This window comes from Ranitomeya variabilis, chromosome 1 (genome assembly GCF_051348905.1).
Source record: "Ranitomeya variabilis isolate aRanVar5 chromosome 1, aRanVar5.hap1, whole genome shotgun sequence".
In the NCBI taxonomy this organism is placed as follows: domain Eukaryota; kingdom Metazoa; phylum Chordata; class Amphibia; order Anura; family Dendrobatidae; genus Ranitomeya; species Ranitomeya variabilis.
In genome coordinates, this window is record NC_135232.1 from 52,093,642 (window position 1) to 52,106,629 (window position 12,988).

At 50.1% G+C, this 12,988-nt stretch overlaps 1 protein-coding gene across 2 annotated transcripts; it reads left to right on the forward strand.

The window, feature by feature from the left end:
- Nucleotides 1–417: 417 nt before the first annotated feature.
- On the forward strand, nt 418–10,466 carry ATP5F1A (ATP synthase F1 subunit alpha). Of its 2 annotated transcripts, XM_077283695.1 has the most exons (12): nt 418–623; nt 4,576–4,654; nt 5,142–5,311; nt 6,178–6,351; nt 6,639–6,805; nt 7,461–7,609; nt 8,377–8,528; nt 9,012–9,236; nt 9,443–9,550; nt 9,632–9,776; nt 9,870–10,020; nt 10,241–10,466. In XM_077283695.1, exons 1-12 carry the CDS (start codon nt 564–566, stop codon nt 10,317–10,319), a joined length of 1,659 nt encoding a protein of 552 aa, XP_077139810.1. In that variant the 5' UTR covers nt 418–563; the 3' UTR covers nt 10,320–10,466. The 2 variants fall into 2 exon arrangements, with proteins under 2 accessions (XP_077139810.1, XP_077139800.1); XM_077283685.1 differs by having other exon boundaries at nt 460–623; nt 9,632–10,020.
- The last annotated feature ends 2,522 nt before the right edge of the window (nt 10,467–12,988 follow it).

Consider the following 12,988-nt stretch of genomic DNA (forward strand, 5'->3'; position numbering starts at 1 on the left):
TGAGTTTTATTAATTTTTTTTATTCTGTGGAAGCATGGTTGAAAACTAGCAATGTCTGAGTTTCAACTGTTAATTTTCGTAGATCTTTTTATTATTACTTTTTTCAGATTCAAGTTATTTCTGTGGGTTTTTCTGTCATTACCAACAATTTGACGTGTGTACACAGGATACCATACACACAGTCACCAATGAGAATGAGGCAGAAGCAGATATTTATTCTTTATATGCACGTGGCTCTGTAGAGGGTATTAGTGTCCCTGCGCCCTTGTGTGTATAAAGTTGGTTTAAAAAAAAAAATCAAAATGCACCCTAAATGCTGTCATGTAGACGTCACGGCGAATGACAGCTCAGGGTTGTTCTTGCCTTGTCCTATTGCCCTTGAACGAATAAAGCTAGTAGAAAAAAAACCCGCTCTGTATAGAGGGTGGAGCCTGCGGTGGGCGGCAGTGACCTTCCTTCACTAGCTCGCAGCCGGGACGCCATTTTCTCTCAGTCTGCACGGACAAGCGGACAGGGAGGACGCCCCGCTCATCTGACGTAGAGCCTCACCGGCCGCTGGAAACATGCTGTCAGTCCGTGTAGCCGCCACCCTCGCCCGCTCCCTGCCCCGGCAGGCCGGTCTGGTAGGTTGTACAGCTGCTTGTTCTCTGCCGCAGCTCCCAGCGTGGCCGCCTGCGGCCTGCACTGCCGCTCCGCGCCCTCCTGCGGCCTGGGTGTACGAGGTGCCGTGCAGAGGTCACCGGGGCACAGCAGGGGGCTGCAGGACAGAGCGAGGGCGCAGGGACAGACTAGGCCGCAGGTGTGCTGTGAAGGTCACTGGCCCGGTGTCATTGTCAGCAGTGACAAGCGCTGTGCTGGGGCTGACCTCCCCCCTGTGCTGCCCATACAGTACCCTGTGCTGGTGCTGACCTCCCCCTGTACTGCCCTGTGCTGGGGCTGACCTCCCCCTGTACTGCCCTGTGCTGGTGCTGGCCTCCCCCCTGTACTGCCCTGTGCTGGTGCTGGCCTCCCCCCTGTACTGCCCTGTGCTGGTGCTGGCCTCCCCCCTGTACTGCCCTGTGCTGGTGCTGGCCTCCCCCCTGTACTGCCCTGTGCTGGTGCTGGCCTCCCCCCTGTACTGCCCTGTGCTGGTGCTGGCCTCCCCCCTGTACTGCCCTGTGCTGGTGCTGGCCTCCCCCCTGTACTGCCCTGTGCTGGTGCTGGCCTCCCCCCTGTACTGCCCTGTGCTGGTGCTGGCCTCCCCCCTGTACTGCCCTGTGCTGGTGCTGGCCTCCCCCCTGTACTGCCCTGTGCTGGTGCTGGCCTCCCCCCTGTACTGCCCTGTGCTGGTGCTGGCCTCCCCCCTGTGCTGCCCTGTGCTGGTGCTGGCCTCCCCCCTGTACTGCCCATACACTGCCCTGTGCTGGTGCTGGCCTCCCCCCTGTACTGCCCTGTGCTGGTGCTGGCCTCCCCCCTGTACTGCCCTGTGCTGGTGCTGGCCTCCCCCCTGTACTGCCCTGTGCTGGGGCTGACCTCCCCCCTGTGCTGCCCATACAGTACCCTGTGCTGGTGCTGACCTCCCCCTGTACTGCCCTGTGCTGGGGCTGACCTCCCCCTGTACTGCCCTGTGCTGGTGCTGACCTCCCCCTGTACTGCCCTGTGCTGGGGCTGACCTCCCCCTGTGCTGCCCATACACTGCCCTGTGCTGGTGCTGACCTCCCCCTGTACTGCCCTGTGCTGGTGCTGACCTCCCCCTGTACTGCCCATACACTACCCTGTGCTGGGGCTGACCTCCCCCCTGTACTGCCCATACACTGCCCTGTGCTGGGGCTGGCCTCCCCCCTGTACTGCCCATACACTGCCCTGTGCTGGTGCTGGCCTCCCCCCTGTACTGCCCATACACTGCCCTGTGCTGGTGCTGGCCTCCCCCCTGTACTGCCCATACACTGCCCTGTGCTGGTGCTGGCCTCCCCCCTGTACTGCCCATACACTGCCCTGTGCTGGTGCTGGCCTCCCCCCTGTACTGCCCATACACTGCCCTGTGCTGGTGCTGGCCTCCCCCCTGTACTGCCCATACACTGCCCTGTGCTGGTGCTGGCCTCCCCCCTGTACTGCCCATACACTGCCCTGTGCTGGTGCTGGCCTCCCCCCTGTACTGCCCATACACTGCCCTGTTCTGGTGCTGACCTCCCCCTGTGCTGCCCATACACTGCCCTGTGCTGGTGCTGACCTCCCCCTGTGCTGCCCATACACTGCCCTGTGCTGGTGCTGACCTCCCCCTGTGCTGCCCATACACTGCCCTGTGCTGCCCATACACTGCCCTGTGCTGCCCATACACTGCCCTGTGCTGCCCATACACTGCCCTGTGCTGCCCATACACTGCCCTGTGCTGCCCATACACTGCCCTGTGCTGCCCATACACTGCCCTGTGCTGCCCATACACTGCCCTGTGCTGCCCATACACTGCCCTGTGCTGCCCATACACTGCCCTGTGCTGCCCATACACTGCCCTGTGCTGCCGCTAACCTCCCTCTGTGCTGCCCATACACTGCCCTCCCTCTGTGCTGCCCATACACTGCCCTCCCTCTGTGCTGCCCATACACTGCCCTCCCTCTGTGCTGCCCATACACTGCCCTGTGCTGTGCTGACCTCCCCCTGCGCTGCCCATACACTGCCCTGTGCTGGTGCTGACCTCCCCCTGCGCTGCCCATACACTGCCCTGTGCTGGTGCTGACCTCCCCCTGCGCTGCCTATACACTGCCCTGTGCTGACCTCCCCCTGTGCTGCCCATACACTCCGCGCCCTCCTGGGGTTGTTCACCAATGGGGCTCTCTCTCTCCACCCCCCACCCCCTTTATTTTTTATTTATTTATTTTTTTAAATCCATGTTTAGGGTTAAAAACTTCTGTATTTTATAAAAAATGTTGCATCGTTCACCTTTTCTTAGTGAGCCCGACCTTACAGGAGAGAATGCAAAGTGTTGAGCTCACACACTGTAAAAGCAAAACTTGTCATGAAATCGAATGACAAAATTGATTCTTTAGCCTCAAATGCATGAATTTAAAGGGTTTTTCCTCTAATTGGACATCCCTTTCTTAATCACCATTTCCCCTATATAAAATTACACCTATAGCCGTGCCAGCAGTCCTGTGCTGGTCTCCTTTCGACCAATCAGTGGCTGTTTCACTGCCCCCCCCCCCCCCCCATCCCCCATCCCCCCCCCCATCCCCGAAAAATTCAGATGTCCAGAGGAAGTGAGCACAGACACATCTCTCACTATTTGTGGATGTCAGTTATGTCTGAAGGAGGGGCAGTGAAGAGACTGCTGATTGGTTGGCTACAGGGATCATGTGATGCGGCAGTGTCATGTCAGACCCAGTGCTGACACCGTGAGAACGGAGTATGAGGGCGGTACATTGTGATTTAAAGGGGTTACCTACTAAACTCCTATTTTAAGGGCCCCACAGATGGCAACAATATATCTCCATATGTACGTATACTCATGCATTGGGGGGACAGAGCTCCGAATCCTCCTCTCAGGATAGACTGGGATCCCAGTGCATGATCGCTCAGTGACGGCATATCATAGTGAGGTGCTGTCACATTATAAGGTAGGGGGTGTCCCTCTAATAAGACACTTGTAAAAAGTCTTGGGTAAAATCAGAACTTGTCCTTTTATTAAAACATGCATGCTCCAGGACAGCACTTCATGAACAGGGGAAACAAGTACCGCATTTTGATTGGCGCAGCGATCTTTGTCTTTGCAACACAGGCAGGGATTGGCTATTTGTTAGGCAGCCGCGAGACATGTAGCCCCGGGGACCCGAGCATATTGTTCGAGCATGCTGAAGACCCTCAGTTAGTGCATGATAATGCCTTATCCGAGCACGTTCGCTCATCGCGCAGGCTTCTCTTCGATTGCTCTCTGGCATTGTATTGTTGCTGGTAACTCCAATATTGAAGTGAGCGGCTCTGAAACACCCTTTGACTTTCCTCACATGGGTAATAGAAGTCTCTTTGCACCCATTATTTTCCTAAATGGGATGTTTCATATTAAACATCCAGGCTTTTTGATGTGTGTAATTAACAGAGGAAAAGATTACATCAAAGTTTGAGTCCAGTGGGTGGTCCTAATCACAACTGTGTGCACATGCAGGGAAGGCTTCAAGCACTGGTTAGGACCGCCCACTTGACTCCTAAGCACATAATTAGCAGGGATTAGATGTGACAAGTTATAATAAATCTCTCCCCACCAGAGTATATCCAGCTGTAATATATTACCCACAGAGTGGACCGCAGGTATAATGTGACAAAACTGAAACCAACGGAAAAAAATAATTACTACTTTATTCTATTCTCATTCTTTGAAGACCTTTCTATATCGGTTTGTGTGATTCCAGCCGTAAAGCTTGCACTAAGGACAGGTTAATGTCTTGCAGTGTACTTGTAGTTCTCCGTCTTCCTACCCCTGCTCTCGTTCCTCCTAGTGTCGTGCCCTTGGCTTCTCTGCACTTTGTCCTCTGTGTGACCTACAATGAATGAAGTCACTTCTGGAACAGCCTATAAATACTTCTCTTCACTTGTCTTTCTGCCCAGGTCTCTAAGAAGGCCCTTGGTGCTGCTTTCGTCGCCACCCGTAACATCCATGCATCCGGATCATGGCTTCAGAAGACTGGTGAGTGCTTACAAGTCCTCTATGCTTCTCATCCCACATGGCCAGGGCCAGAGATGCTGTGACATGTCAAGGGAGGGCAGCCTCCTAGGTTGTAATGTCAAGGGGAACGGCTCGGGTCTGTGGATTCAGAGAGTAAACCCAAATCTAGTGCTGCTCCTCTAGTACCGTATGTTCAATAAAGGCGAAGGTTTATAAGCCCAATTAAAGCGCACTCCCCTTCTTAGGTTGTGCTGTTGGGCACAGCACTGATCTACGCAAGTAGGCTGCTGCTCCTCCTTGGTAAGCCCGGCAGCTGACACACTGCTTTGAAACATGCTACAAGATGCCAAATAGGAGCCTTGGGCTTGAGAATAACTAGCAAAGACTGTTGTAATTTAGGGCATGAGGGAGTTGTTCATGCACAAGTGTGTTCTAGTTTTGATAGATCTTGTGTATCACATAGATCTTGTGTATCACATAACTAAATGGCAATTGCTGTTCTGTACAGGCACCGCTGAGGTGTCCTCCATCCTCGAGGAGCGCATCCTTGGTGCAGACACTAGCGCAGACCTAGAGGAAACCGGTCGTGTCCTCTCCATTGGTGACGGTATCGCTCGTGTCTATGGCCTGAGGAACGTCCAGGCTGAGGAGATGGTGGAGTTCTCCTCTGGACTTAAGGTAGGTCTGTTATGTCATCTCCACTGGTACCACTAGTGGCCTTCATTTTGCACCCACTACCACCCCACTCTCTCCTTTTTACTAAAAAAGCAGATCAGAATCATAACCTCCCCCCTCCTAAAAGATGGCATTTGTGTGCATATGAGCAGGATATCTACAGGTGCCCTGAACGAATCCCCTTTGTATCTCGCATCTGAATGGCGCCGCAGTTGTGAATGTTCACTGCTGCCTCATTTATGGTCTACGACAGAGGTGTCAAACTGCATTCCTCGAGGGCCGCCAACAGGTCATGTTTTCAGGATTTCCTTGTATTGCACAGGTGATAATTTAATCACCTGCACAGAATGATTCCAGCACCTTGTGGAATGCTAAGGAAATCCTGAAAACATGACCTGTTAGCGGCCCTCGAGGAATGCAGTTTGACACCTCTGGTCTACGGGATTGACTGAATTGGCAGGGTTGTACTTGGTCCCTTAGTGAATAGAGATGCAGCGCACATACTTAACCAGCACTCCATTTAAATGAGTATACAGGACCCCATCCCTTCTAATAAATCAGTGGGGTCTTGGCTATGGGATCCCATTGATAGGACACTTACAATTGTTAATTAACCCCTTAAAGGTAAATCAGGAAATCATTATGTCCCAGGCATGGTCAGTGCCACAGCTTCCCAGTAATGCCACATGAGACTGGGGAAGGTGACATGGTTTTGTGCGATGTGACCTCACGGTGGTGGTGTTGGTGCTGCTGTGCAGTACTTTGTCCCTTTTTGGGTTAGGGGAAACCACACTGTAAGGTGTCCGTATAAAAGCCCTGATGTTGGGGGCAGAGTAGGATTTGTATATAATTCTGTAATTTATCACTAGGGCATGTCCTTGAACTTGGAGCCCGACAATGTTGGTGTTGTCGTGTTTGGTAACGACAAACTCATCAAGGAAGGAGACATTGTGAAGAGAACTGGTGCCATTGTGGACGTGCCTGTTGGTGATGAACTGCTTGGCCGTGTTGTGGACGCCCTGGGAAATGTTATTGATGGCAAGGTAAGATGATATGGGGGTAATACAGGGCCAATGAAGGGGCTATACCTGTCAGAGAAACTTTAATAAGAAGTTGTCTGCTGCCACTCACTTCTGTACTAGGTGAGTGGCGCCGATGACATGTCTGCTCGGAACTGCAAAGACTCATGAACAATGAGCTGATATGTTCAGAAGTCATGTCGTCAGCACCAGATGATCCTGTATAAGGCATTTAGAGTGAATAATGATGATCAAAATATATGGAAATGGACCAGCAGATCTGATCTAGGATTGCTTTTTTTTGTTGAAAGGGCCCACTAACAGGAAAAAACCGCAGAAGAGTTGGACTGAAGGCCCCTGGTATAATTCCACGTATCTCCGTGCGGGAGCCCATGCAGACTGGAATCAAAGCTGTTGACAGTCTGGTGCCCATCGGCCGTGGACAGCGTGAGCTGATCATTGGTGACAGACAGACTGGGTAAGCTCTAGAAATGGTGATTTTTGCATTGTCATGCTGTTGGTGCTGTGCGCTGCTTTTTTTGAGACCACTGCAAGAACCCTGGCTGGTATGAAAGAATTGTACCAACTAGAAAAGGACGCGTGTCTGATACCTGCTAGGTGCCCAACAGGAAAAGTCATACCTGACATGCAGAACAGTATCAATGCCCTGTGCAGAAAGAGGTGCTGCATAATTTCTCTACATGGGACAGTGAGGGGAGCCTTCACTTACATCATTTTTTTGGCTTTAGGTATATGGCAGCTATGCACAGAAAGGCATCTCCTAGAGCCAATGTGCAGAACTATGACACTTAACCTCTAGTGCTATGCTTATTGCCTCCATCCACATCACCAACGCTGTATTCTGCTTACAATGTAGTTATACACGCCAACCTCGAGCAAGATGAGCCAGCACCTTCTATGATCGGACACCAGGATCCAGCAGGAGCTTATTCCCCCTCACTGTCAAACTGAGAGATTCTTCGCCCCAATTCCCTTAAGTTTTGCATGGTGTAATCATTGCTGAGAAACTTATAGGATGAAGAGCTACAATGCTTAAATGAGTTGCATGCAGATACTACTCAAGACTACAATCTTTTTTTTTTTTTTTTTAATACCTGCTCTGTTCTATGCAGCAAAACCTCCATTGCCGTTGACACCATTATCAACCAGAAGCGATTTAATGATGGAACTGATGAGAAGAAGAAACTATACTGTATCTATGTGGCCATCGGTCAGAAGAGATCCACCGTGGCTCAGCTGGTGAAGAGACTGACTGATGCAGGTACGACCACAACATCTTCAGCCGCCTACCTGTCTAGTGCAGCGATGTGCAACATAAAGCACTCCAGCTGTTAACCTTCATGCTGCAAGCTTGAGTTTTATCAGGGAATGCGGAGTTGTAGTTTCACAACTGCAGTGCCACTAGTTGCACCTTAAAGGGATTGTCTGAAACATTTTCTCTGACTAGCAGCTCTTCCTCTTCTGGGCTGCTCTTCTGATGTAATGCTGACTGACAGCAGGGTCCCTGCAGTTGGGCAGCAGGAAGCCAATGGTCAATCAGTACGTTTGCAGTCGTGGCCCAACAACAGACCTTAAGACTTTATGTGCACACGTTGCGGATTTACTGCGGATCCGCAGCGTTTTTTACCTTGCAGAAACGCTGCAGATCTGCAAGTGATTTACAGTACAATGTAAATCAATGTAAAAAAAAAATGCTGTGCTAATGGTGCGGAAAAGCTGCGGATTAAAAGGAGCATGTCACTACTTTAGTGCGGATCTGCAGCGTTCTTGTACCCATTCCATTATAGAAATCCGCAGGGGTAAAAACGCATGAAACCTGCACAAAATCTGCATCAAATCCGCACCTGCGTTTTCTGCCAAGAGATGCAGAATCCGCTTAAAAAATTCCAGAGGCTAATCCGCAACGTGGGCTCATAGCCTAAGAGCTGCGAGCAGTCTGACTGCTCTATACCAGCAGAGATCGGTGCTAGCATTTTCCAATGGTAGTATATGTATTTACTTTTTTTTTTTTTTTTTTTTCCCCCATAGATGCCATGAAGTACACAATTGTGGTGTCTGCCACGGCCTCTGATGCTGCCCCCCTACAGTACCTGGCACCATACTCTGGCTGCTCAATGGGAGAATATTTCAGAGACAATGGAAAACACGCTCTGATCATCTACGATGATTTGTCCAAACAGGTAACTGACATTAAAAATCTGCTGTTGTGACCATTACATACATGTCGTCTATAAGGACTGCACATCTTGTACAACGTAAATTGGCATAAGACTAGGCCTCCGCAGTGAAGCGTACAAGTCACAGAATCTGTTAGGCTGGCATGTGACACGGCCCAAAACCGCTACTCACCCCAGTGTCATATGCCCAAATGTATTACAAAGTGCAAAGCCTTCTGTGGTGTAAAACCTAAAATCTGCTTCCCTTGCCCCCTCTTGCTAGATCCTACTTCTCTTGCTACCATTAAAACGTAGTATGAGAAGTCATGATTGTTGGTGCTCAGATCGCACAGATCTCAGAGGGGGTATAAATTATTGACTGCCGCTGACTAAACTTATTTTTTTATGGCTTGTTGCTCAATATTCGCTAAAAGCTTTTGCTGCAGCCTTAGATTCCAGCTCCATGTCAGATAATTAACGATTTCTTTTTAAAACCTTTTTTGCCAGGCTGTGGCCTACCGCCAGATGTCTCTACTACTGCGTCGTCCTCCTGGTCGTGAGGCCTACCCAGGTGATGTGTTCTACCTCCACTCCCGTCTGCTTGAGAGGGCTGCTAAGATGAACGACCAGTTTGGCGGTGGATCCTTGACTGCTCTCCCAGTCATTGAGACCCAAGCCGGTGATGTGTCTGCTTACATCCCAACAAATGTCATTTCCATTACTGACGGCCAGGTGAGTTAGTAAATCTCCCACAAGCTTCAGCTAAACGAATTGCCCACACACTTTTTTTTTTTTTTTTTTTTTTTTTTTCCATGGACCTATTATACTTTGCTAATCTATTACACATTGGGATAGGATCTTGAAGATGGAAATACCCCTGAAGTCCTGTGAGTGGTGATGTGGAGAAGGCAATAATGCACACTGTGTTTTTCTCTTAGATCTTCTTGGAGACCGAGTTGTTCTACAAGGGTATCCGACCTGCCATCAATGTCGGTCTGTCTGTGTCCCGTGTCGGATCTGCAGCTCAGACCAGAGCCATGAAACAGGTTTGTAGATGTTTGCATGTGATAGGAGTGTGAAGGAGGGGTTGGGGGAGCCAATCTTCAGTCTGTATGTTCTGTCCATAGGTGGCTGGTACCATGAAGCTGGAGTTGGCCCAGTACCGTGAAGTAGCAGCTTTTGCCCAGTTCGGCTCTGATTTGGATGCTGCTACCCAACAACTATTGAACCGTGGTGTCCGTCTGACTGAGCTGCTGAAGCAAGGACAGTATGGTGAGCCACACATGTATTTTCTTGCAGTATTTTATTGCCTGATGCGTCCTACAGTAATGCTGACATGGATTCTAACATGGCTTTGTTCTGCAGTGCCCATGGCTATTGAGGAGCAGGTGACGGTTATCTATGCCGGTGTTAGGGGTCATCTAGACAAAATGGAGCCAACCAAGATCACAAAATTCGAGAACGCTTTCCTTTCCCACATTAAGAGCCAACACCAGGATCTACTTGCAACTATCAGGTACGTCAAGATCTGGTCAACCATGTCTCAAAGCAACGACACTTATTGAGGTCTCATGTGCAGGACATTGTGCAGCACCCAGAGATGTTTGATCCATCTGATGAAAATTGCAATTCACACAAAAAAAAACCTTTGCTTATCAGAGGCTTTTGATCTACTGTTTATGGCAATGCTAATGTTTTACCCATAATTTTTTTTTTTTTTTTTTTTTTCCCTTCAGGGCTGACGGGAAGATCTCTGAGCAGGCAGATGCCAAGCTGAAAGAAATTGTAATAAATTTCCTGTCTACTTTTGAGTAAACTCCACCAGTTTCCATTTCCAGTCTGTGGCTGTTGCTGTTAATGCTCTTCTCTGGTTCCATTTTCACTAAACTTATTGAAGCTCTTGTGGCTTTTAATGTACAGAAATTTCTCAATTGGAGAGTAAAATGTTCCATGAAAACTTTACTGAACATGCCTGTTTTTTGTTTTGAGTTGTGTTTTTTTTTTTTTTTTTTTTTTTAAACAAACTACAGCTGGGACAAACATTTCCTGAAAAAGGCCTCTGCCACACCCCCACCCTTTTGTTTTTTTTTATTGTATTGACCCTTTTTAAAGTGTGTATGTATCATGGTTGGGAAGTACTTTCCTAGCGATGCAGTATATATACTACTTCATGGCGGTCTCCCACGCAAAGGAGGTTGGCGATCGCGGCCGGGTGTCAGAAGATTCTGAATGCGGTCACCCTACTCTGTGCCAAGAGCGGTGCTGGCACTGCTTTAACCCTCTAAATACTGCAGTTGATACCTATCACATCATTTAGTAGGCATGTAGACCGGGATCTCCTCCTGCTCTGATCGGCAGCCCTGTGACTTCATCGCGATGTGCTGATCGTTGCAATGGTGACTCAATGTCATCATGACACCATCCAGGTCACCAGAGCCACCAACTTGCTAGATCATGCTCGGTGCATCATGAGGCAAGTTGTCAGTGCAGCGCTGACCGCATAGCAATTCTCCTGCTTTTCTATGCCTTTAACAAGCGAACAGACTGCAAAAAAACTCAGTGGGACAAAGTAAAAACACAACTGTAAAGATACACTGCTCAAAAATAAAGGGAACAATTTAATAACAATATAACACCAAGTAAATCAAACTTCGGTGAAATCACACTGTCCACTTAGGAAGCAACACTTTTTGACAATCAATTTCACATGCGGTTGTGCAAATGGAATAGACAACAGATGGAAATTATTGGCAATTATCAGGACACCCTTAATAAAGGAGTGGTTCTGCAGGTGGAGACCACATCTCAGTACCAATGCTTTCTGGCTGATGTTTTGGTCACTTTTGAATGTTGGTTGTGCTTTCACACTTGTGGTAGCATGAGATGGACTCTACAACCCACACAACTGGCTCAGGTAGTGCAGCTAATCCAGGATGGCACATCAATGCGAGCTGTGGCTGGAAGGTTTGCGGTGTCCACAGGCTGGAGGTGCTACCAGGAGACAGGCCAGTACACCAGGAGATGTGGAGGGGGGCAACAACTCAGCAGCAGGACCGCTACCTCAGCCTTTGTGCAAGGAGGAGCACTACCAGAGCTTTGCAAAATGGCCTCCAGCAGGCCACAAATGTGCATGTGTCTGCACAAACAGTTAGAAACCGACTCCATGAGGATAGTCTGAGTGCCCGACATCAGCAGATGGGGGTTGTGCTCACAGTCCAGCACTGCAGGACGCTTGGCATTTGCCACAAAACAGCAGGATTGGCAAATTCGCCACTGGTGCCCTGTGCTCTTCACAGATGAAAGCAGGTTCACACTGAGTACGTGTGACAGAGTCTGGAGACGCAGTGGAGAGCGATCTGCTGCCTGCAACTTCCTTCAGCATGACCGGCTTGGCAGTGGGTCAGTAATGGTATGGGGTGGCATTTCTTTAGAGCGCCGCACAACCCTCCATGTGCTCGCAGAGGGTAGCCTGACTGCCATTAGGCACCGAGATGAGATCCTCAGACCCCTTGTAAGACCATATGCTGGTGTGGTTGGCCCTGGGTTCCTCCTAATGCAGGACAATGCCAGACCTCATGTGGCTGGAGTGTGTCAGCAGTTCCTGCAAGATGAAGACATTGAAGCTATGGACTGTGGCCCGCCCGTTCCCCAGACCTGAATCCGATTGAACACATCTGGGACATCATGTCTTGCACCATCTGGGAGATGATCCCTCAGAAGACCATCCGCTGCCTCATCAGGAGCATGCCCAGGCATTGTAGGGAGGTCATACAGGCACGTGGAGGCCACACACACTACTGAGCATCATTTCCTTGTCTTGAGGCATTACTCTGTCGCCTCATTGGGAGACACAGGACCATGGGTGTTATGCTGCTGTCCACTAGGAGGCGACACTATGCATAATCTGAAAAAGATTAACTGTGGCTCCTCCTATGCAGTATACACCCCTGGACGGCATCAGCCTTCTCCAGTTTTTGCTTAGTGTCGCATAGGAGGCACACATAAGATTTTTTCTCCGTTTTTTCCGACAGGATTACAGATGACGAAAAGAGGGTCTCCTGTGAGACTCCCGGCATGGCTCCTTCCTCGGCCCCCTATATATGGGGTGCCCAGTTGAAGTAGAGATGGCTATTCCCCATGTTGCTCCTTCCCCAGTCCCTCGGGTGCTGGTTCGAAGTAGAGATCCCCCCTCCTTCCCCAATTCCTTTTGGTTTCTGGGTCGAGGCGAGGATAAAGGCCCCTGAAGGTGTGACAACAGCACCCTTCCTAATCCCCCCTCTGGGGGTATTAGGTTGAGACACCTCAGGTAAGGCCTGTACAGGCAGCATTCTACAGCTCCCAGCAATGGGCCAGCACACTGCGCCTGCATCCAGGGACCCCAGCCCAGCTGCGGGCTCCTGTTGGGGCCGGGGGGAGTGCAGGCAGGCATGGCACATACAGACACAGGGCTCCCTGCACCCCTGTCTCTGCGGCAGCACCAGCTC